A 25,124-nucleotide genomic window follows, 5' to 3' on the forward strand; every position below is an offset into this window, starting at 1 on the left:
CTAATTCTGACTCATCTTAACGGTCTCAATGTATATTTAATTTTCTGTTGAAAGCCATTTGTTATGCCCCTGGGGGGGGTGTCCTTTATCTCCTTTGTTCTAGTATTATAGCAGGAATGCTGATGTACAGGTGGAGTTCCATCTTGCAGTGGGCAGAGGCAGGAGGATCACTACAAGTTTGAAGTTAGCCTGGTTTACATAGCAGGTTCCAGGCCAAGCAGGACCACATAGCAAGACGATTCAATTGTTTTTCATTTCTGGGAATGGAACCTTTGGCCTTACACATGCTAGCCGAGTGTTCTGTTGCTGAGCTACATCTCTGAGCCCCATAACTCAATATTTAAAACGTATTTATACTGGAAAATTATTTATATGGAATTCGAGTTTAACTGGGTGTCCTGTATTTTGTCCGGGTACTTTACCACAGTCTTCCTACCTTCTCTGAAAGCCTGCCACCCAAATCATTGGTCATTCATTCGAAACATTTTGCCTTCTGCAACTGTGCGTTCCATATCTTTGGGGCCAACTATGTGAAGGTAAGCATACTTGAAAAAGCAGTTGCATCAGTACTCAACACCTACAGACCTCTTCTCGTTATCATTCTCTAAACAATAGAATATAGCATTTGATTAGACGTCACTTGCACTGTATTAGACACAAGTAATGTAGAGATGACTTATACAACAGTATGCACATAGGTTATATACAATGGTGAGCCCTGGCACTTAAGTGCTGTCTGGATTGTGACAGCACATGCCCTACAGGGGATGCTTTATAACTCTTTTGTCCCCTTACTGTTCTAAGCTGTAAGGCCACTGAGTATCCAACCTTGCTCTAACCCACCACATTCTAGAATAACTGTCAAGGCTGCTCTCCCCCTCACAACCTCTCCTCCTTTTTCCCTTCTACTTAGCCAAGATTCTTGAGAGTATGACTCCATTTCTGTTCTAGTCATCTGGAAGACACGATTAGAAAGAGTAATTGTTACAGGGCTAGAGAGATGGCTTAGTTGGTCAAATGTGGAGCAGGGTGACACACATATCTGTAACCCTAGCGTTGACAGGGAGAGACAGATGGATTCTGGGGCTTACTGACCAGCCAGTCTAGCCAGTCAATTTCAGATACAGAGAGAGCCCCTGTTTAGAAAAATAAACGAGCCGGGCAGTGGTGGCGCACGCTTTAATGCCAGTGCTTGGTAAGCAGAGGCAGGCAGATCTCTGGGTTTGATGCCAGCCTGGTCTCCAGAGTGAGTTCCAGGACATCCAGAGCTACACAGAGAAACCCTACTTCAAAAAGTAATAATAAATGATAGAGAAACGATTGAGGAAGGCAACAGTTGTGAATCCCTACACTCCACCCCTACCAGCAGGGGTGAGTGCCTGAATATGCACACACACACCTCACCACACACCCCCCCACACACACACACAGACACACACACACACACACACGGTAGTAATTCATGGCTGTGCTCCTTACAGCTCAGGGGTGGAGCACTGCCTAAAACCCAAGAAGTGTGTAAGAGGAGGAAGATCACAAACACACTTTTAATTTTGTATTCACCAGAGCAGCTCAAAGGACTATGTTGTATAGAACAAAATTCAGGAAGAACTGCTGTGGAACAGCCAAGAACGGGGTCGTCTGCCCCTGGATTAGCAGAGAAGATCACGGAGAGCACCGGTCAGCACTGCTCCAGTTGGGCATGCTTCGTGGATGAAGTCTATACAGAATCTGCTCCTGTGCCAGTTACGGAAGAAGCAGTGCAGAAACCTGGGTGTAGGCAGTGGAATCTCTTCAGTCTGGGAAGTCAAACTATTTGCAAGCTTAAATGAAGGAATCAAGCCAGGTCATGATTAAAGGGCAAAGCTTTTAATCCTCGTACATGGGCGGCAGAAGCAGGTGGATCTCTGCGGGTTTGAGGCTAGTCTGGTCTACGTTCCAGACCTGGAGAGGCTACATAGTAAGAGCCTTTCTCTAAAACAAGATAAAATAAAAATAAACAAGCAAATAAAATGAATAAATTTGAAAAGCTAAAGAATTTGCAAATTACCATAGTTAGGGCTACAGTCCTTGTAAATGTTTGGCTAGAACATTCTAGGCACTTGGAACATAATATTCTTTGGCTTTGCTTTCCTGAAGTTTATTCCCACGGGGGGGGGGGGGGACAAATGACAAGCAAATGAGCAAATGAAGAAATAAAACAATTTGAGCTTTTATTGAGGATTTTAGAAAAACCAAATCTCAGGAGAGACAGCAGGGTGAGGTCTGGAGTCTCTTTCTTCCTTCTTTTCTTTCTTTCTTTCTTTCTTTCTTTCTTTCTTTCTCTTTCTTTCTTTTTTTTACTTACTTACATTCCACTCACTGCCCCCCTCCCACAATGCTCCCCCCTCCTCTCTCCCCTTCTCCTCCGAGTGGTGGGGGGGTCCCTCTGGCATCCCCCCTACTCCCTGCACTTCAAGTCTCTGTGAGGCTAGGTGCATCCTCTCCCACTGAAGCCAGACAAGGTAGCCCAGCTAGAGGAACATATCCCACATACAGACAACAGCTTTGGGGATAGCCCTTGTCCAGTTGTTCACATGAAGACCAAGCTGCACTTTTGCTTCATATGTGTGGGGAGGCCTAGGCCCAGCCTGTGTATGTTCTTTGAGAGCCCCAAGGGTCCAGGTTAGTAGATTCCGTTGGTCTTCTTGTGGAGTTCCTATCCCCTTTGGGGCTACAATCTTTCCTCCTGTTCTTCCGGCTGGAGTCTGTTTCTTTGAAGAATGAGATTTACTTGGAAACCTACGGAATAAGGAGTGGGGAGGGACTCTGCGGGAGTCCCAGGTGAGACGGGTGGAGCTGTAAGCCAGCCAAGGCCCTCTGGGGGAGGAAGACAAAAGGATGACAGGAAGCCTGAGTCAGAAATACAGCAGTCGACAGGTCAATAAGGATGCTTGTATCAGAATGAGTGTGGGGATAGATGAGAGGAACCCGGTGGACTCAGGGCATTTATGTTTTATGCACCTGTATGTCTGTGTGCCATAAGGACAGATATTCTGTCATTATGGATTCTGGGAACCAAACACAGGCACTCTGCAAAGAGAAGGCAGTGCTTGTAAGTACTGAACCTCTCGACTCTCCCCCCACCCCCCGGAAATATTTTAGAGATGAAACCCAATAGACTTCGTGCTCCAAGAGACTAAAGGGAAGGGTGGAATGAGAAGTTGATTCAAGAGCCCCTTAGGCAAACATGTCAGCGCACCCAGCAAATGCCAGGGCATGTTCATGCTGTGGGCCACAGAAACAGTGTAAGCCAGTCCTCGTGGAGGGCAAATATAGAGGGAGGTGCTCGGGATACCGAGTGATCTGCACAGTAATAGAAATCTGCTTGCTGGTGCCACAAAAGGGAGAGTCATTAACTACTGCTTGTGCTCTTGAGAAGAAGCGTTCTCAGGGAAGGGAAGGCTAGACTCTATAGGAGATGGGACTAGACGCCAAGGAATGAAACTGGGAAACAGAATACCAAAACCTTGATTCCCCGCTGCCCCCCCCCCCGCACCCCCACTTGGGTTAGATCACCTGCCTGGTGGGAGGAGATCACAAATATCAAGGCTTAAAGAAATGGGGTGTTTTCTTGGCTGTATTACTGAGAAGGCTAGGCTGACTCCATGTCAGGCTTCAAATTGGCAGTTCAGGAGACTAGACCTAAATCTGTTTCCAAGAACTGGCCTGAGGCAAGGACAATGGGTCAGCAGCAGTTTCCAGACTTCCCCAGCAGTGTTTACAGCCCCCCACCTCTCAGGCCTCAACAATGTTTCTAGAATGTCCCTAGAGATGGAGCCAAGATTAAGATAGAGGTCACCTACCCCTCCCCAGAATTCCCCTAATGTGCTTTATTTAAATTGAGCCTGCAAGCTCACTTCGGGGTCTCTCCATCTTTGTAGATGGTAGACCCCAGCATGCTGGACTTCTGCAGAATAAAATACTCTTTGTGTTTACACACTATTTAAGTCCAGGGTATCATTCATCATTGAATCATAGACCCTTCCTTACATTACAAACCACTGACATGGTTGGATTTACACCTTAAACATCTAGCTTGATGACCTGATCCTAGCCATAGGGCATTTAATGCCCATGTGAAGACATAGCTCCTAAGTCTTCATCCCCCTCCCCCCGCCAGACACGTAATATTGTTTTATTATTCGTTGACTAGCATTTGATTTCTTTCTGCATGTATTTATTTGTATATGTATGTAGGGACCAGAGATCAACTTTCAAGAGTCAGTTCTGTCTTTTAACTATGTGGATCCTGAGATCAAACTCAGGTCACCAGGCTCAGGGACAAAGTGTCTTCACCTGCAGAGGCATCTTGCTAGCACCATTCAGTAACATTTACCAGCATTTATTGTATACTTGGCAGAGAATACATAATTTTTTAATAAGATGGTACAAAGGTTAAGAGTATGTTAAGAGTAAGAGCACCCCCTCAGATGGCTTACAGTCTTCTGTAATGACGGTATCTCACACTTATAGTCTCCAGGGGCACATGCACACACACACACACACACACACACACACACCCCTTTTAAAAAGAAACCTTTTTAAAGTGATTGACAGAAGCATGAATGGCTGAATGAATAAGTGAATAATTACAGCTTGTTGGTTCCAGAAACAAGATTTAATTAAAAAATTTGAGAACTTCATTGCAAAAGCTAGCTTTGATTTTAGCATCAGAACAGTTTGGAAGCCACCTAGATGGCACACAGTCAGAATGCCCATGCCTTATTGCGGCTTGCTATGAGTCAGGCCCTATGCTAAGCACAGCACGTGCTTTTCTCATTTACTTTTCTCATAATCCGCCCCCAGAAGCATGGGGACGGCCCTCATTTCACGGATGAGCAGGCGGGCTCTGCAAGGTTTTCTTACTCCATGATGAGTCTTCTCCTTCTTCCAGAAAACACTGTTCTGGCTCGATCATTTGCACCTGGGTTTTAGTTCCTGCCGAAGGTGGCAGTGCAGACAGGGAAGGTCTTGCTGAGGGGCTGGGCAAAGGCAGTAAGCAAGACATGGCAAATAAATGGGATATCAAATGATCGGGGAGGGGGCATGCCTTTAAGTATCATTAGGTATGCACACATTTGTACCAGACAGCAGGGTGGTGCACATGTGTGATCCTAACACTTAGGAGACTAAAGCAGTAAGACCACCAGAATGGACACCACTGTTAAGGTCACTTAACAAGACTGTATCTCAAAATAGGAAAATAATAAATAATAAGGGATGTGTGTGGGTGTGCCAGAGATGACTCCACAGTTAGGAGCACTGGCTGCTCTTGCACAGGACCCGGGCTCAGGTCCCTCTGCCTATATGGGGGCTCACAACCATCTGTGATTCCAGCTCCAAAGAATCTGGTGTCCTCTTTGACCACCAGGCATGTAAGTGGTGTACGGTTGTACAGCCAGGAAAGCACTCAGAGACTCATAAAAGAAATAAATCTAGTAAAGACTTTTCTTAAGGCATGAAAATAGTCTTAGCAGTGACTCAGAGAAGTAGGTTGAGCCCCACTGTTTTGAAGGAAGATGGGGACTCCATTTTATTCTGTCAGTAATGGAGAATCATTTCAAGGCCTCTGGAACTAGCCGGTGATCTGACTGGAAAATTCCTGTAGACAATGGGCTAGAGAGAGAGGCAGAGGAAGGCTAGGAAGCTACTGGAATAGTCCCAACAAGAGGGGGGGAAATCCTCCAGGATTGGGACAGTGGCAGCAATAATGGGGGTGGGAGATGGGGGGCAGGTGGTGGGAGGAGAGGCTGAAAGGGATAATATAGAGGAAGAAGTGCAGGGCTTTCCCCACATGGCAGAGCTGCGATTCCCAGGGAGGCCATTAGCAGGGGATGAATGAAGGAGGGAAGATTGCTTCAGTTTGTTGATTAGAACTGGAAAAATCTGTGGGATCAAGAGGGGCTCAGTTCAGGGTCATCTTGAGGCCACCCTGGGTTACAGAAGACCCTGATTCAGACAAACCAAAGGATGGAGAACATTTTGAGCATGAGTCCAAGATGAAGGGAAGATCCGACAAAGGGAAAATCTAAGAGATGGAAGCGATGAGAGACAAAATGATTTATATAAAAAGAGGGAAGCTGGCACAGTGGTGCACAGCCTCAGGGATACAGAGGCAGGTGAATCTTAGTGACTTTCAGGCCAGCCTGGTCTACATAGCAAGTTCCAGCACAACCAGGGCCACATAGTGAGACTCTGTTTATAAATAAATAAATAAATAAATAAATGTATATGCAAAACAACAGTATTTTATTTATTTAAAACAGGATCTATGTAGCCCTGGTTCCTGAAATGTGCTATGTAGACCAGGCTGGCCTCAACCTCACAGAGATCCTCCTGCCTCTGCCTCCCCAGTGTTGGGATTAAAGGAGTGTGCTACCATGTTCTGTTTCAGGCCTTGTTTTAAAATCATAGTTCTACTTCCAAGGCCTGGGCACGGTTCATAATTGTTCTGGCTCTTTGCTGCCCACTCAGAGAAGAGCACTCAGAAACAGCGTCTTGTCACAGGCTCAGGCACAGCTGGGACTTGGTATCTATCCTGCCAACACAGCAGCTCAACAAGGTCACAATGTTGTTTTTCATCAATTGCCCCAGAACTGACTTGGGAAGTCCCCAACGGGACCAAAGCATCTGGCAAGAGGACTGTTGTCGATTTTTCTTGATCTGAATAACCAAAGTTTATGCCTAAAAACCTAGTTTCCAGATTTCACTGTCTTCTCTGCCACGTATTATTTTCAAATTGATAAATAAGTAAAAACTAGTGGTACACAGTAATCTTAGGAAAACTGAAGACCAAAATGAATAGCTAGACCTCTGGGTGATGACCAGACCAGACCATGTGTGACTGATGAGGCCCAAAGACACCCGGCAAGCTGAGCTGGCTGAGCCGTGGTGAGAGGATGTTACTCGTCGAAGTGAATAAAACTGCAAGGAACAGTGGCTGTCTCGGGAAATGTGTCTCACCTACTTCCATCCCTCTTTGTCCTACTGTGAAAGAACATCTCAGTTTACTCTGGAGATAGATTTCTGTATCGCTTTCCCGAAGAAGCATATATTTTATAAATATAATGATACTATGTGCATTAGAAAAGAACTCACTTTTATTTTTACTTTTTCTATGTAAACGGGTGTCTTGCATGTGTATGCACACGGTGTGTGCCTGCCTGGTCCAGAGGAGGTCAGATTACTAGAACCTAATTACTAGGTTAGAGCCGGCTGTAAGCTGTCGTATGGGTGCTAGGAATCGAACCCAGGTCCACTGCAAGAGTAGCGTCTAACCTCTGAGCTATCTATCCTCATCTGTATTTTTTTTTTAAAAATCACATTTAATTATATGTGTGGGCTGAGATGTGAGGCTGAGGACAACTTGTAGGATCAAGTTCTGTCCTGATGGTCAAACCAAGGTTGTCAGGCTTACCTACAAACATTTTACCCACTGGAAAACCTCCACTTTTAAAAAAATTATCTTGAGATTTATGTACTTCATGTATGAGTGCTCTATCACCATGTGTGCATGCACACCAGAAGAGGGCATCCGATCCCATTAGAGATGGTTGTGAGCCACTATGTGGGTGCTGGGAATTGAATTTAGGACCTTTGGAAAACACACTGAAAACGACCAGTGCTTTTAACCACTGAACCATTTCTCCATTTCCACTCCACCCCCCCTTCTTAAAAATACATGGTCTCATTGTGTACCCCTGGCTGGCCTCAAACTCACAAAAAATTCACCTGACTCTACCTCCCAGGTGCTATACACTTAAGGGTGTGCAACAGAAGCCTGGTCCAAAAAAGTATATTTACAAAGATTAATAGATTAAATTCACCTTAAAAATGAGAATCTGACTAGAGATTTAGCTTAGTGCCAATATATTTGAATTAGGGAGAAAAAAATGTGTCATAATCATAAGATCTCTCAACCATTAAAACTGAACCCACATTTAAAAAAAAAAAAAAAAGGTCTGGCTACGTGGTGGTGGTGGGACACCTTTAATCCCAGCAGAGGGAGGCAGAGGCAGGTGGATCTCTGTGACTTTGAGGACAGCTGGTCTGCCGAGAGCATTCAAGACAGTCAGGGCTACACAGAGAAACCCTATCTGGAAAACAAAACAGAGAGAGAGAAAGAGAGAAGGGGGAAGAAGAGGGAAGGAGGGGGGGAGAAACAGAGTTGGAGAGACAGCTAAGCAGTTAAGAACACACTTGCAGAGGAGCATGGTTCATTTCTAGAACCCGCACTCACTATCTTTTGTAACTCCAGCTCCAAGGGATCCAGAGGACCCTTTCTGGCCTCCTCAGGCCCCAGGCACACATATGGCACACAGACATACAGGTACCCATACACATCAAATAAAATAAACTTTAAAAGAAATAAATAAAGACAACTTTTAGGTCAGGGGTTGGTGGCGAATGCCTTTAACCCTAGCACGCAGGAGGCAGAAGCAGGTGGACCTATGAGTTCGAGGCCAGCCTGGACTATATAGAGTGCATTCCAGGGCAGCCAGAGCTACACAGAGAAATTGTCTCAAACAAACAAACCCCAAAAGAGGCAAACAAAGCCTCATACCTTTTCTTAAAGAGATCACTTAGCTTCTCTCTAGGGTGAACACAAGGTACAGGCCTATTCCCTTGCATGAGTAGGTATTTTTAAATCTGGATGGAAGATAAAATATGTTGAACTTAGAATTGCAAAAAGCATAAATAATAATAATAAATTAAAAGTACAGGGTGTCGTGGCACATACTTGTAAATCCTTGCTCTATGGAACTAAATCCGAATCACCAAATGACAACTGGCCATTATCTGACTCAGTGCTTGCTATGGCTGTGGAGTCATCAGAGCACCCACCGGAGTTTGGTTAAGACTTGGGCTCTCAAGTTAAAATAAAAGAAATAAAAAAAGGGAGGGCTCCAGGCTTATTCTGATTGGATATTGCTGTCTAGAAAGCAGGAGGAGGGCTGAAAGCAGGGAATCATTGGTTTAGAGCGCATATTTGGCTTCCTCTGATTGGTCTCAAGTTGGAAGCAGCGGTAAAAATATGGAAGCTGCTGGTCAGTGACTAAGTATTGACTGTCCGGGACCCCTTTACCGTCGGTGTTCTGGTATGGAGTCATATTGTCACAAATGGTTTGACCATTGTCACTATTTCCAGCCCTCCAGCAGCATAAGACGCAGGTTTGTACTTTCTCTTCGGCCCAGCTCGATTTTCACTTAACAAACAAACAAACAAACAAACAGTTTGTTTTGCTTGGAACAAGACGGCTTTCTAGGTTAAGGCTAAGACATCCAGGATCTGAGAGTCACAGAATCAAAATGCACAAATATCTGCAGTGAGGGTCAGGCAGGAGGATCTACTGGTTTCCCATTTTTCAGGGCGAGCCCTCGCTCGCAGAGGCGACCCGCCCTTCTTCCTACCAGAGTGCCACTGCGGGCAGGAGCAAAGAAAGGGTCACCTCGCCTGCACTCTGGGCTTGGAAGCCCACGACCGAGGGCGCGCTCCCGGCTCCCGCTTTCCCCGGCCGCCCTTCCCGCGGACTCGCCGACCGCATCGGCCCCGCAGGCCCCGTTTTTCTGCACGTCCCTGGGTGGAGGTGCGCCCTGGCCTCGCCGCGGCCTCCGGGCCACCCCGGCTCAGCTTCCCGACCCGAGCTGGCTGCCTTCCGAGCGCGTCCGGGGTCAGCAGTCAGCAGACGTCCCCTCCGACCCGGACCCGCCAGCCGAGCACAGGACGGACGAAGGCAAGGGCGACTGTCCCCGGCCACCATTCATTTCCCCATCATCATCAGCTCCGCAGGCAAGCCCTCCCTCCCTCCCGTCCGTCTGTCCGTCCGTCCCTCCCTCCCTCCCGAGAGCAGCCCCGAGTATCCCCGAGCTCGGCCCCGTCGGAGACCGGTCTCTCCCGACCCTTGCCCGCCGCGCCCAGGAAGCCGTGACGCCGCGGCGGCCGCAGCGGCCGAGCTCTCGCCATCTTGTGTGGAGGAGGAGCCGCGGCCGCCGCCATGCGGAGAGGCTGGGAAGGAGGGAGGGAGGGAGGCGACGGCGGCGGGCGAGGGAGGGGGCAGAGCAGCAGAGTCAGCTCAGCCCGGCGGCGACATCGGGGGCGCCGGCACAGCGGGCTACGGGCCGAGGTAGCGCGGGGCGGCGGCGGCGGCGGCGGCGGCTGTGGCGGCGCCGCGGGCGGCGAGCGGCGCGGCGGGGGCGGGGCGGGGCGGCGGGCGTAGCGGCGAGGGGCCGGGTGGGGGCGGGCGGAGGTTTCCGAGGAGGAAGGAGCCGCCGCCATTTTGGGAGCTTCGAGTCAACAATAAAGGACCGAGGGTGCGGAGCGGGAGTGGCCTCGGTGGTAGGACTCGGGCCCGAGCCGCGGGGCGTGGGGTGAGGCGGTGTGGTCCGGGTTGGCGGGGCCCTGGGGGTCGCGGGGAGCCCCCTCGGGCGGGCGTCGGGGCGCGCTTGGGGCGGAAGCCCGAGGCCCAGGCCTGGCCCGGGAGGACGGGCGGGTGGCCGCGGAGAGGAGCGGGGGCGGCGGGGAGGAGTGGAACCGAGGAACGCGGTGTGTGCGGGGTCTGGAGGAGGAGCGGCGGAGTGCTCGGGGCGAGCGGTGTGGTGGACGGGAGCGGGGACGGAGCGGCGGCCGGGACTCCGGAGTGAGGTTGGAAGTGCGAGGCAGCCCTGTTGGGGGCGGCAGGAGACTGGGCTAAGGAGCGGACCGGCGAGCTGCTCGGTTGCAAGTAGGCCTTGCAGGTTTAGGGCGACTCGGCGGCGTCAGGGGAAAGGAGAGGCGGTCCAGTTTCGGGGTTCTCTTCCGGGCCTTCTGAGGGGAGTCCCTATTGTTTCCCACTCGGAGAGCTGGTTTCGGCTCCTGTGGCGTAGCTCGGATTGCAGGGCAGAAACCCTTTTGCGTTTTGCTCGGAGGGAGCTGGATTTGAAGAGAGTGTAGTTGGGGGAGGGGGCGAGGAATGATTGCCCTACGGTTACCGGACTCCGATTCTTAGCTTAGGTTTTTTTTTTTTTTTTTTTTTTTCCTTTCGCCATAGCCCCCACTTTCCTTCAGAAAAAAAAAAAAAACCCAATCACTCCCAACTTCCTGCCGAGGCTTAGAGAAATCGCGCTGTATTTGCAAACAAAAGCCCTTGTTGGAGCTGATGGTACTGTTGTAGGTGTGAAAACTGTCAATTGCTAACCACGGTCTTGGCCGTGCAGTAATTAACTCTGCCAGGGGCTCCTCCCCTAAGTCTAGGTTCCTTCGTGGGTTTTTTTGTCTGTTTGTTTTAGGAATATAACTTGCAAATCTAAATTGGGAAGGGGTAGGACGAGTATTTTTCCCCCACTCAGACGTAGAGCTGCAGTGCAGGTATCAGTTTCTGGAGGGAACAGTTATCAAAGTCTCTGGGTCGAAGGCGCTGGGAGGTCTTACTGTGCTTGATTGACAGTACTGATGGTGTCGGTTAGTATTCAGAGGTTGCCTTCTTCATCCTCTTAGTGCTGTACAAACAGTAAGCCTTCCTGTTTGACGTACCTGATTCTGTTGATCATGTGCTGTCAATACAGAAAATACTTATTAACAGAACAAATAAACAACGTTGTATGATAAGCGTTTCTGAGCAAGTTGATGTATAACTTGAGATATCTTTTGACTTGAAAATTTTGGATTTGGATACTTGGTGTGTGGCAAAGATAACCAGCACTAATTTAGTTTTGGGAGCTAGTGAAATGTAAGGAGGTTCCAAAATAAAACAGAAGGAGTTGGACTTAAACTAGTCCAGTAATTTTTTTATTTCCAATTTAAAGTAGAGGAGGTTGACCAACTCGTTCTTAAAATAACTTAAAATAACTCCGTATTCTGGGTGATTTGGGAGAATTTTATTAAACCTACAAGTTTTTCCCTCTGGTTTTTCTTTCTCCCTTTCCCCCTTAACTACAGGACCTCCCTGCCCCCCCCCCCAACCTTTGAACTTTATTTTAAATTAGGACATACTTTTTGAAAAGTGTTATATTAAAAGGCAACACTGACAGCTTTCAGCTTTTAGGAGTTTTCTTTTCTCTTTTTCTTTTCTTTCTCCCCTCCACCCCCAGAGTTGAGGATCTTAAGTTTTTCCTAACAAAAGATTTTTGACGTGTAGACTGCTCCATACAGATCTTTTGACTGCTTCATTTAATTTGGTAAGGACAAAACTCAAAAAAAAAAAAAAAAATCTGCTTAACTTCTGTAATTGAAACTGGTAAGAAAACTTTTTTTTTTGAAAAGCCTTCTCATTTAAAGGTTTTTGGTTGCTGTCAGAAATAGATGTTAGCGAATTACCTGGTCTTGGTCAAATCTAGATGTACATTAAGTAAATTGAGTGATATTTCAAGTCTTAATGCAATTAAATGTAATGACTTTTAGAGGTGGCAGGACTTGGAGAGAATTCACCAGAGAGGAAATTGAAGAACAGATTGTTATTTGAGAGTGAATTTGAATTTTATCAATAGTATCTTTCTGCTTCATTTTGTCTAAGTTGCTTTGATCTTGGAATTTTAAATGTTTGAGGTTAGATTTTTTTTTTTTTTTTTTTGGTAGATTGGGTTTTCAAGTCAGTTCTTTGCTGTGTCTTTCCTATCTCAAGCTATGATTGGCCTGAGTGTGGCTATTAGTGGTCTTTAGAAGATGAACACTCCAAAGAAGGTCTGAAAGGGAACAATTTTTCCCCCTGACTTTGTTGTCTGCTAATTTATTTTTTTTTCTTTGTTTCAGATTGAAGTGAGTGAATTCAGATATAATTCAAGCTTGTTAGAGGGCTTTAAAAAAATACAAAGTTGATTTGGTGCATGAAAGCAAGTTAACTACTGCTGCTTACCGTTGAGAGACTTACAGGTGCTTGCCTGAATTGCAATAAAGGACTCATATATTGAGCAAGACTTATTTATCTCTTCATTTTGGAGAGCCTCATAAACTGTTATTACAGTTTCTCTGCTGACTTTGAAAAGTTTGAAGTTTGAAAGACACCTGTGCAGCTAACAAAGCATGAGCACGGCCAGAACAGAGAACCCTGTTATCATGGGTCTGTCCAGTCAGAATGGCCAGCTGAGGGGCCCCGTGAAGGCCAGTGCTGGCCCTGGAGGAGGGGGCACACAGCCACAGCCACAGATGAACCAGCTGAAGAACAGCAGCACACTGAATAACGGCACTCCGCAGCAGGCACAGAGCGTGGCTGCCACGATTAAGTAAGTGTTGGAAGGGGCTGGGGACCCACAGCTCGTGTCTGTTGTTGACGACTTTATGCTTTACATTAACCATCTTGATTGTAGGTGGATGACAGATCACTTCGTTATGGCCAGTAGGTATTTGTAATCGAATAATGTAATATGTATCTGCCATTGTAATTTACCCAGCAAGTGATGAACATAGATGTCTGTAAATTACTGTGTTTAGAAATGAATGTGCTAGTGTTACTTCAGTGTAGAAGGTAATACTGGGTTATGCGGGGGAAAAAAATGATCCCTTTCTGTTTGTTTTTGAGCAGGCCGGGCTGACCTGGTACTGGGGCAGTCTTCCTGTTTCAGTCTACAAAGTACTAAGGTTGCACATGTGAGCCGCCACATCCGACATGTTTGTTTGTTTTTTGCTTCTAGTGTTACCACTGCAACTTACCCTAGTTTTCACAGCAGTTTAAGATTACTTGAAATTTTGAAAAAGAAATTTTATTTTATGTGTATGGGCGTTTCACCTGTATGTATGTTTCTTTACTATATGCATGTCTGGTGTTCATAAAGGCCAGAAGAGTGTGTTGAAACCACTGAAACTTAACGTTATAAATGATGGTGAGTCTCTTAGTGGGTGCTGGGAATTGAACCTCGGCCAGTGCTCTTAACCAATAAACCATTTCTTCACTCTCCTGTAAAAGCAAATTTAAAGATTCAAACTTTAGGCTCTTTAGGCAATGGTGGTACATGCCTGTTTTTCCAGCACCAGGGAGGCAGAGGCAAATGGATCTCTGAGTTCCAGAACAGCCAGGGTCCCCTTCACCCCCAAAAAGACAGAAGCTCATTTTATTTTTTAGTTTTTTTGAGACAGTTTCTCTGTGTAGTCCTCTGTAGACTGGGCTGGCCTTGAATGCAGATCGGACTCCTTCGTTTTCGATAAGGGCATGGCTTAGGGACTCATTTTGTAACCCTGGCTGCTGGCCTGGAACTTGGGTGTGTAAACCAGGCTGGCTTTGAACTTTCTGTGTAGCAGAGACTGGTCTCAAACTTGTGAGTACTAGAATTATAGGTGTGTGCCATTATACCCACTTAGCAAGCCTTCTAAGCTCCAAGTATGTTCACTCCCATTTACCAGTACCTTGTTTTGTTTATGGAACTGACTTTTCAGCCAGTTGTGGTGACTAGGGTTGGAAGATTGCCTGAGTTATATAGTGTGTGTAAGGCCTAGAATGTCTTACATAGTAAGACATTATTTCAGCTTGCTCCTCTGCCAAGAAAATGTTTTTCCTCTGAGGATATATACAAAGTCATAGAAATGTAGAATTTTGAACTCTTGGGACTATACTTTTTTATTTGGAGAAGCCTTAAATATGTTTGTTAAAATTCTAGAGTTGCCATCCTATTGTAGTTGGGTGGTTTTTTTTTTTTATTTGTTCATTTTGCTATTTTTGACTTAAGGTCTTGCTGTGAAAAAGTTGAACCTAGCCTTGAGCTGTGTGATCCAAACTAGCCTGAAACTTGTGATCCAGTTATCTCAGACCTCAAAAGTGGTGATGCTTACAGGCTTAGCTCACAACAGAGGTTTTTTTTAAGTGGAATTTGTAGGTTATCTTTAAGTGTTCAGGCATTAGTGGCACATGTCTTCAATCACAGCACTTGGAAGTGGAGGTAGAAGCAGGTGGATCTCTTGGAGGACAGCCAAGGTGACATAGAGAAACTCAAAAAGAAAGAAACTGTCACTCTAAAGATTGGTTTATAAAGAGTTAACATTAAAAACTTTACCTCCATGGAAGTTGGGCTTCTATTAAAAATAAAGACGTTCATAAAATGATTTAATATTTACAAACCTTCTTATAGTGATAACGTTGGTTTATTAACTTGCTTTGTTTTGTTTCTTGTTTTTTTTAGATAGGGTCTTTGTAGCACTGCCCTGGTTGATTGTTGGGATTATAGGTGTGTGTCATCATTCTGAGTTTGAACTGCATTAGAGTTTTGTAAGCTGGATTGTTCTAGGCAAAACTTGTCTTCCCTGGCTACTAGAATGTATAGATTATTGCTGCGCGATTCACTATTGGTCTCTAAGTTCCCACCTTTTTGTTGTTACTGTTTTAGTAAGACAGGACCACACTGTATTAATCCTGGCTAACCTGGACCCCTGTATGAAGACCAGGTTGGTCTCAATCAGCCTGCCTGCCTATACCTCCCATTTGCTGGTATTAGAAGCATAGTGGGATTGGTTTTAACTAGTATAGAAATGAGAATATTTTCTAAATTGTGGTTTCTTTTAACACAAGTAGGCAAGCAAAATTTATGCTCCTTTCGTTCCCAAAGGCAGATATGTATTTCAATATGAAAGTAGTGTTCAGTAGAATTTTTGATTTGAGAGAATAGTTTTTCTTCTGGGGTTAGTGGTTTCTTTCCAGTTCTGTTGTATTTTTCTGCATCTTAGTATGTAGTCTCTTTGAATCCGTCTGAATTTTGTCAGCTGTTTTAGAACTCTTCAATACTTACCTATCGCCTATTTTCTCACTTTGATTTTTCATTTTTAAGATATGATTGAGTGGGGGCTGGAGAGATGGCTCAGTGGTAAGGAGTACTGGATGTTCTTCCAGAGGATCTGGGTTCAATTCCCAGCACCCACATGGCAGCTCACAACTGTCTTTAACTCCAGTCCAGGGGATCTGATACAATCACATAGACACACAAACTGGCAAAACACCATTGCACATAAAAATAAATGTTTTTTAAAAAGATATAATTGAGTGCAATTTGTGGATCAGTTTTTGCACTGTATCTTATGTATTATGCATTGTTCAATTTGACAGTGCTGCGAGTTACTTTACTAGGTTGTTATCTGATGGTTTTTTGTTTGTTTGTTTTTTTGTTTTTGTTTTGTTTTTCGAGACAGGGTTTCTCTGTGTAGCCCTGGCTGTCCTGGAACTCACTTTGTAGACCAGGCTGGCCTCGAACTCAGAAATCCACCTGTCTCTGCCTCCCAAGTGCTGGGATTAAAGGCGTGCGCCACCACTGCCTGGCGTTATCTGATGTTTTTGCTTAGAAAGTTCAGGGCTGTAGGCTGAAGCATGAGTTCAAGACCAGCCTGGGCTGAAAAGCAAACTCTTATTTAAATAAAAGAAAGAAAGGTAACTGTGTTAAGAGTGTTTGCACTTTATATGCAGGTTCTAGCTTTAGATAAATCAAGCTTTGGGTGTTCTGGTTCAGGTTTCAAGAGTCTCCAGGTGAAATGACTGAGACGTTCTTATTTTGTTCCCCATAGTACTGACTGCTTTTCAAAATTACCTATTGCTTATTGAGATAACACTTCATGTAACCCAGACTGGCCTCCCAAGAGGCTGTGTAGCCAGGGGTAACCTTCAACTCCTAAACCCTCCAACTTCTACCTCCCAAGTGCTGGAATTACCTGGTGCATGCCAATGTGCCACCTTTATATAGATTATTGATGAAATTATTAGACACCTAGTTTGTAGACGAGAGAATAGAGGTTTGGAGGAGTAATTGTAAAATTGTAACAGCATCACAGAAGGAATTAGGAATCAAATCAAGACGTACCCTCTATTTGAAACTTGAGGTCTTTTTGTGCATTTGTGTTTAGAGTCAAGGTCTTTCTGTGCAGGTGAGCCTGCGGCTTCCAGCAGGCTCAGGTGGTCTTTCTGCTTCATTCTCCTAGGTAGCCAGGACTACAGATAGTCTTGGTTCTAACAAGAATCAATTAGTTACCATAAGTTACAGGCTTGGATGACTCGGGTACTGTGCCAAACCAGAAGGTGCTCACTATTTAAAGGGATCACTTGTTGATTTTAAGTTCTGGTTACTCTAGGTAGTCCACTGGATCCGCCCTAGCTTGCCCAATGACCTGGGTTCAATTTCTTAGCATTACAAAAAAGAAGAAAAAAAGGAAAAAAAAAAAATGTAGTTACTGAGGTCTACCAAACTGTTACCATACTGGAATTTGAAACATTATTGCCAAAGTGTGTCTCCTTGAAGTGCTGTGGATTGAATTTAGCGGTTTTTAAGAGAAAATCCAGAATCTGAGCCTTTATGTGAAATTGTTTGCTGCTAATAAATAAATAAATAATAAAAAACTATGTGGATGAAATAAAACACATTTTGACAAACATTTGGCCCTTGTGTTAAGACTTCATCTTCAATGATTTCCCAAGAACTCGTTGCTGAAGCTGATGATGCCCTTGTCAGTTGTGTTAAGTGCTTGAGATGTTTCGTTTGTATTATTAAGAGGAAGCTATGAATTGTGATAATTTCATGTTTACTATATTCCCTCTAGACCTGGTGATGACTGGAAAAAGACTTTAAAACTCCCTCCAAAGGATCTAAGAATCAAAACCTCGGTGAGTTGGGGTGTAGATGTCACATGGAAGAGCTGGACAGTTACAAGTGAAGGAGTTGGTGAAGTGACTCTGCGCATGGCAGCTTTGGTTTTTTGAGATAATAGCCTGTGTAGTCCAGGGTTGCTACACACTCTTCTTCCATGGCCTCTTGAGTGCTGGAGTGTAGCGTGGTTAGGTGTGCTGTCAGGCTAGCACGTAGGTTGTAGCTTTGAGCATCTTTAGGGTTTTAGATAGGGTTTCACTATTTGGCTGAGGCTAGATGTGTTGATATAGTTGAAACTGTATAGTTAATAGATACTGGGTTGCCACATTTTTCCTACCAGTCTTGGGTTGAATTACATAATAGGTGTAAACGTATATTAAGTAGTATGTGTGTACATGCACCCATATTTTGGTTATTGTTTTGTTGTTTTTCCCAGACAGGGTTTCCTATGTAGCCCTGGTTGTCCTGAAGCTAGCTCTGTAGACCAGGCTGACCAGAACACACAGAGATCCACCTGCCTCTGCCTCTCTGTCTTCAGCTGCATATCATAACCTGATTTTCTCAATTTATTTTTCTCAGGCTTTCGGTGAGATAAACAGGTTAGGTATTATAACTACTATGTATGAGTATGTAAGAACAAGCATTCAGAGAAGTTCTTTTATTTCAATATTCTCAACCAAGGGTGACTTTTTTGTTTTTGAGTTTTTTTTTTTTTTTTTTTTTTTTTTGATAGAGGGGACATTTAATAGTAGCTAGAGATCCTTATAGAGTGTCCTCCAAGCAGTGATCTGACCACAGACATCAAAGCACTGTGCTTGAGAGACTCAGACATAGCCAAAGATATTGGTAGCTAGTGAGTGGGGAGAACTAGGGTTTGATTTTGCATCTTGTAACTAATTGAATGTTATTTGTGCAGAAATATTCTACTTTAGACTATGGTTGCAGATGGTTTTGCCCAAAGGTCCGTTTTTTAAAGTGATGTTTGTTGACAGTAGAGTAGTTATTCTTCAGGGAAAGTTGAAGTAGAGATGAAAACAGTAGTAATACATGTTTTTAGATTGAAGTGGAGAAAGGGCTCAGTCTGTTGGGCATACTTTTTAAGCATGCTGACTATAAAAGAACCTCGATTGTATTTTGTTTGTTTGATTAGGATGTGACCTCCACAAAAGGAAATGAGTTTGAAGATTACTGTTTGAAACGAGAGTTGCTAATGGGAATTTTTGAAATGGGCTGGGAAAAACCGTCTCCTATTCAGGTATGTTCATCCTTTTTGTTACATGAAGTTATGGATCATGCATTGTACACTTCAGCAAACATTTTAAAACATTATTACAGCTGACCATGGTGGCATACACCTTCAATCCCAGTATTCAGGAGGCAAGGCAGGCAGATTTCTGTGAGTTCAAGGCCAGCCTGGTCTATAGAGTAAGTTCCAGAACAGCTAGGACCACAAAAATCCTGTCTTGAAAAGCAAAACAAAAAATAAATAAATAAAAGTGTTGACATGTATGGGGTGTTTTATCTGTATGTATGTCTGGTACCAAGCAAGAAGAGGCTCTCAGAATCTCTGGAACTGGAGTTAAAGATGGTTGTGAGCCATAGTGTAACATGGTCACATGTATTTGTGCAAGGACAGTATTTTTTTGAATTCTGTGTGTGTGTGTGTGTGTGTGTGTGTGTGTGTGTGTGTGAGAGAGAGAGACAGACAGACAGACAGACAGACAGACACAGAGAGGAGGGAGGAGAGAGAAAGAGAGAGACAGACAGACAGACACACACACACACACACACACACACACACACACACACACACACACACACACGGTTTGATCCTGTCCACACTAGCCTTGGATCTGTAGTATAGGTGAAAGTGGTCTTTGAGCTCTTGTTTCTTGCCCCACCCTCCCAAATCTAGGATTATAGGCAAACATCACCACTCCCATCTTTTTTCTTGAACTTTTAAAGGTTAAGTCACAGAATCCATCCCTTTATTTATGAGTCTCTTGGTGTTTATTTCCCAACATTAGGGGTTGTGTATCTGTGGGGTTCTTTATTGTCATGGTTGATGGTTCAATATTTCTTTTTTATATTTATTTAAAATTGTATATTTTTATATGTTTGAGTGTTTTGCCTGAATGTATGTTCATGTGCCATGTGTGTGCATTGCCTGAGGAGGCCAGACAAGAGTGTTGGATCCCTCGGAACTGGAATTTTAAGTGGTCTTTTACTGCCATGTGAATTCTGGGAATCAAACCTGGATTCTCTGGAAGAGCAGTCAGTGTTTTTGACTGCTGAGCCAGCTGTTCAGCCCCTGGATTTTATTTTTAACATTTTGTGACTATGCAGAGGTCAGACGCTTAGAGGAGTCAGTTCTCTTTCTACTATGTAGATTCTGGGGATCAGACTCAGGTGGTTGCACTTTTATCTACCAAGCCATCGTACTGGCCCTGTTGCTTTTTGAGACAGGGTCTCATGTATCCCAGTTGGACTCAGACTCTTTGTATCTAAAGGTGACCGTAAACTCGTAAACCTTCTGTAGAAGAGCACGGGGATTACAGGCTTGTAAAGTCTTGTCTGGTTCCATAGTTCTGGAGGTTGAAGTCAGAGTTTTGTGCCTGCTGGGAGAGCACTCTACCAATTGAGCTACATCTCCAGGCTCTTCCATTTATTTTTTTTTAACAGACATTTCTGATGGGTCCCTTTGGCTCAAGTCATGTTTTCTCAGCAAAAATACTGCAAAGCAGACTTTCTAGGTGTTGAATTTTGAAGGTGCATATAGTCTGACATTTCATTCATTTGGATTATCTTGTTAAAGTCCAAGTTTTGTCTGTTTTTTTTCCCCTCCATAATGTATGATGTCTACTACTTTTTGCCCCTCCATTAAAACTAATATAAACATTCTAGAGAATATTTAAAAACCAAGCAAATAGCCTTCTCTTTGTCAAACTTTCCTGGTTATTATAATAATTTCCTAATTGCCATCTTTAGTTTTGCTTGATCCCATTGGTCTGGGTTGTAATGAGTTTCAGCTTAATCAGTCAGTCCTTACATATTTGGCCCTTGTAAAGAAGAACCTGCCCTTATATGTGCCTTTAAAAGAGCATTTGGGGTTTGCGATGCTAAGGGCTGAACTCGGGGCCTGGGTCATGATAGCCAAGTTCTCCAGCACTGAGTTCCACCACCAGTCTTTTACAGCTTAATGTATACAGTTAGGAAGTAACAACAAAAATAATTTTATGGTTGGGGGTTACCACAACTTGAACTGTATTAAAGGGTCACAGCATTAGGAAATTGAGAACCACTGTTCTTGTTTGACCCAGTCTCACTGTGTGTATTCCTGGCTGTTTTGGAACTCACTCTGTAAACTAGGCTGGCTTTAAATTTAGAAATCCAACTGCTTTTGCCTTCCCAATACTGGGATTAAAACAGTAGACCGCCATACCTGCCGTGTGTGTGTGTGTGTGTGTGTGTGTGTGTGTGTGTGTGTGTGCGTGCGTGCGTGCGTGCGTGCGTGCGTGCGTGCGTGTGCGTGTGCGCGCGCGCGCGCGCGAGCGAGCGAGCGAGCAAACAAAAAGGGGCCTTGTTTATCTCTGGCTGGCTTTGAACTCCCTATGTAGCTGAAAATGACCTTAAACCTCACACCCAATTTATGCAGTACTGAGGATCAGACCTATGAAAAGCATAAATAAAATAGGGATTCTTAGAATCACTCAAAAGTCTAGATCCATAAAGAGATTTACAGTTCACCCAGTACAAAATGAGCCTCTTCTGTTTTTCTTTGGGTAGAATTTTGCTGTGTAGCTAAGCTGACGCCCAACTCAAGATCTTTCGGTCTTAACCTCCCAAGAGCTGGAATTGGTATGCACAGGCCAGCAAGCCTGCCTCCAATCTGCTTCTCTCTTTACCCTCTCTCTCCATCCCTTCCCCTTTTCTTGGCTTTTCAAGATAGGGTTTCTCTATGAACCCTCTCTGTACTAGAACTTGCTCTGTAAACCAGGCTAGCTTCAGACTCAGATCTGCTTGTTTCCTGCTGGGATTAAAGGTATGGGACACTGCCCAGCTGGTTCCCATTTTCTTGTTTTTTCTTAAAATGAATGATATCTTTTTCAGTATTTAAAACTACAAGGTTTTTTTGTTCATGTTATGTGTTTGCCTGTGTGTACACAAGTGCACCGTGTGTGTGCCTGGTGCCGGCTTAGGTGAGAAGAGGCCTCTTGCCTCCCCTGGAACTGGAGTTAGAGCCAGCTAGTGTGAGCTGCCATTGGGTGCTGGGAATTAATTCTAGTCTCTCTACAGTTTAGAATATTCTTTTAATATGAGTAAATGTTTTACCTGCACTATGTGCAGACCTGTTCCTGGAAGAGATCAGAAGAGAGTGTCCAATCTGAGATTAGAGATATATGTAGATTCTGAGAACTGAACCTGGGTCTTCTGTATTAGGAGTGGTACTCTTAACCACTAAGCAGTTTAATGGCTATTTTCCAATAAAATATCAAAGCCTTCTTGATTAGATGTTTAAACTGTCCATATTTGAATTGTATGTGTTTTGGTTTTCAGTGTTGCTGGGTTTTTGTTATTTTTGTTTCGTGCGTTTGTGTTTGCAGATAGGGCCTTTCTCTGTAGCCCATGCTAGCCTGGAACTCACTGTATAGCTCAGGTTGTCCTAGAAGTTGCAGCAATCCTCTTGGCTCAGCTTCCCAAGTACTGGGTTACAGGTATAAGTTTTCAGTTCTCAGCTGAACTTTGTGTGGTGTGTGTATGTGCAGGCCAGAGGATGATCTCAGGTGTTAGCATCAGTCACCAGTCACTAAGTATAGCCTCAACTGGTTTGTTGGTGAGTCTCAGGGGTCTGTTTGTCTTTGCTTCCCTGAGGTTGGGATTTCACACCCCTACTGTCATGCTTGGCTTTTTTACCTGGGTGCTAGGAATCAAATTCAAGTTCTGGTGCTATTGAAGACAGTACAGTACCAAATGAGCTATCTCCCTAGCCCCTGGACAGCTTCTGAGAGAGGACATTTAGTTGTGATTTGGCAGTAAGCTGATTGGAGAATGAGGCATATGAAATTGTTTTCTCAAAAGAGGTTTTATAGTGACAGCTTGGAACTAGACACACAACAGATTGTGCCTATACATCTCTCTAGATGTAGCCATCTTTAATGGGTACTCACTGTGAACCCTGTGTCCAGTAGTGACTTCATTCTAAAGGTATCATGTACTTCTTGGGAGGGAGGGAGGGAGGGCCTGGGAATCTGCTTCTCTCTAGTCACCATTCTACTAGCTTTGCATTCTGACGGTGAGGTAGCAACTTTTCTTTTTAAGATTGATTTATTTTATGTATGTGAATACACTGTAGCTGTCTTCAGACACAACAGAAGAGGGCGTCGGATCACATTTCATATTGTTGTGAGCCACCGTGTGGTTGCTGCGAATTGAACTCATGACCTCTGGAAGAGCAGTCAGTGCTCTTAACCACTGAGCCATCTCCCTAGCCCCTGTGGTGGCAACTCTTTGCATGTTGAGTTATGTGAGGATCAGAGGACAGTTTGGGGTGTCAGTCCTTGCCTTTGGCTTTAAAGCAGGCATCTCTTTCCTGTGGCCTTCCCCACTTCTTCAATTGCTGTGTATGCTAGGCTAGCTGGACCTTGAGAATTCTGTCTCCACCCCCATCTCACCATCGAGTTCGGAGATTACAAATATAGACTATCATGCCTGGCTTACCTTATGTGGGTTTTAGGGATTCAGATTCAGGTCTTTCTGCTTGCTCATATTAGTTAAACGCTGTTACTAAACTAATCTTTCTCTCTGTATCTGAGTAGCTTATACTTGTAATTACAGCATTCTGAATCCTTTAGTGATTTACTCTCCCTAATCATGGGTTAAAAATACGGCTAAAAGAATTAGTTTTGGTGGTGGCACATGCCTTTAATCCCAGCACTTAGGAGGCAGAGGCAGGCAGATTCCTGAGTTCGAGGCCAGCCTGGTCTACAGAGTGAGTTCCAAGACAGCCAGGGCTACACAGAGAAACCCTGTCTCAAAAAAACCAAAAAAAAAAAAAAAAAAAAAAAAATAGTAGTTTTGCCTTCAAATTTAGTATTTCTTTACTGTTGTCTTTATAAGTTTGGATGTTTCTTACAGTGGATTGGAAATTCTCTTTCTCTCCCCTATCATTTTTTTAAAAGATTGGATTTTTTTTTTTAAGATTTATTTATTTTCTGTGCATTGGTGTTTTGCCTGCATGTCTGTCTGTGAGGATGCCAGGTCCACAGTAACTAGAGTTACAGTTAGGAGCTACCATATGGGTGCTTAGGAATCGAACCCTGGTCCTCTGTAAGGGCAGCCAGTGTTCTTAACTGCTGAGCTATCTCTCCAGCCTCCCTTTCTTTAAGTCAAGGTCTTACTCTGTAGTCCAGGCTGGCTTGGAATTGACATAAGCCTACCAGCTTCTGCCATTTAGGCATGCGCAAGCCAAGCCACTGTGCCAAGCATCTGGGCTCCTCTTGTTCTCTCTTCCACCCCACACCTACAGTAAAATCACCACATTGAAAATTAAGGTGTCGCTGGGCAGTGGTGGCGCACACCTTTTCTCCCAGCACTTGGGAGGCAGAGGCAGGCAGATTTCTGAATTCGAGGCCAGCCTGGTCTACAGAGTGAGTTCCAGGATAGCTAGGGCTACACAGAGAAACCCTGTCTCGGAAAAAAACAAAAACAAAACAAAAAGGTGTTTTTATTATTTTAATTTTGAAACAATCTGTTTTTAGCCCGGGATGGCCCCGAACTCAAGGTGATCTTTGTACCTCAGCCTCCCGAGTGCTGAAATAAATTAAAGGCAAGTGCCACCAACCTAGGGTCTCACCATGTAGTGTTTGTTGGTCTTAAACACACAGAGATCCTCCTGCTTCTTTCTGCCCTGGTACTGTGATTAAAGATGTATGTCACCATGCTGTCCCTCCCGACCCCTTGAGATCAAATTGTTTCTTAACCTTTATCAACAAGTATGAGTAGGAATTCTGCCTTTTACATTACAGTAACTTGTATTTTACAGTCATTTTTACAGTATATTGTGCTAGATAGTAGCTAGTACATTTAAAATTTTTCATTTGTTACTCTGTGGGCATGTGACTGCCATGACACATGTGGACGTCAAAGGACAGCTTTTAGGAGTTCCTGGTGGGTTTAAGTCCACAGGCAAGCGCTGTGACAGCACTGTGACACTACCAGCCATGCTTGTCCCACGAGTCCTTGTGTTTCTTTTTAATCTTTCTGGTTTTAACTTCTAAAATTGTGTGTGTGTGTGTGTGTGTGTGTGTGTGTGTGTGTGTGTGAGTGTGTGAGAGAGAGAGAGAGAGAGAGACAGACAGACAGACAGTCACACAGACATGTGCATGCTCTTCAAGGCACACATGGGGATGAGAGCACATGTTTTGGGTATGGGACTAAATTCAGCAGAGTTGAACTTGCAAAACATAAAAATCTGTTGAGCCATTTTACCAGCCTCCAGTGATATTTTTAAGCAACAAACAATTCAGTAATTGTCAGAAATATTGTACTAGTGATCTATC

The 25,124-nt window shown here is 44.4% G+C and overlaps 1 protein-coding gene across 4 annotated transcripts in view; it reads left to right on the forward strand.

Annotated features, from left to right (window-relative positions):
• Positions 1 to 9,462: 9,462 nt before the first annotated feature.
• Ddx6 (DEAD-box helicase 6) overlaps positions 9,463 to 25,124 on the forward strand; it is a 32,961-nt gene continuing 17,299 nt past the window's right edge. The window contains exons 1-4 of one of the 4 annotated variants that reach the window (XM_076924902.1): positions 9,463 to 9,832; positions 12,767 to 13,236; positions 17,519 to 17,582; positions 18,716 to 18,820. In XM_076924902.1, the coding sequence (XP_076781017.1) occupies positions 13,037 to 13,236; positions 17,519 to 17,582; positions 18,716 to 18,820 (369 nt within the window). In that variant the 5' untranslated portion in view covers positions 9,463 to 9,832; positions 12,767 to 13,036. Of the gene's footprint in view, positions 9,833 to 10,049; positions 10,167 to 10,255; positions 10,411 to 12,766; positions 13,237 to 17,518; positions 17,583 to 18,715; positions 18,821 to 25,124 lie in introns of those variants that run through there. The other 3 variants (XM_076924901.1, XM_076924899.1, XM_076924900.1) reach the window with 3 other exon arrangements.

The sequence above is a fragment of the Arvicanthis niloticus genome, chromosome 26 (genome assembly GCF_011762505.2).
Source record: "Arvicanthis niloticus isolate mArvNil1 chromosome 26, mArvNil1.pat.X, whole genome shotgun sequence".
NCBI lineage: Eukaryota > Metazoa > Chordata > Mammalia > Rodentia > Muridae > Arvicanthis > Arvicanthis niloticus.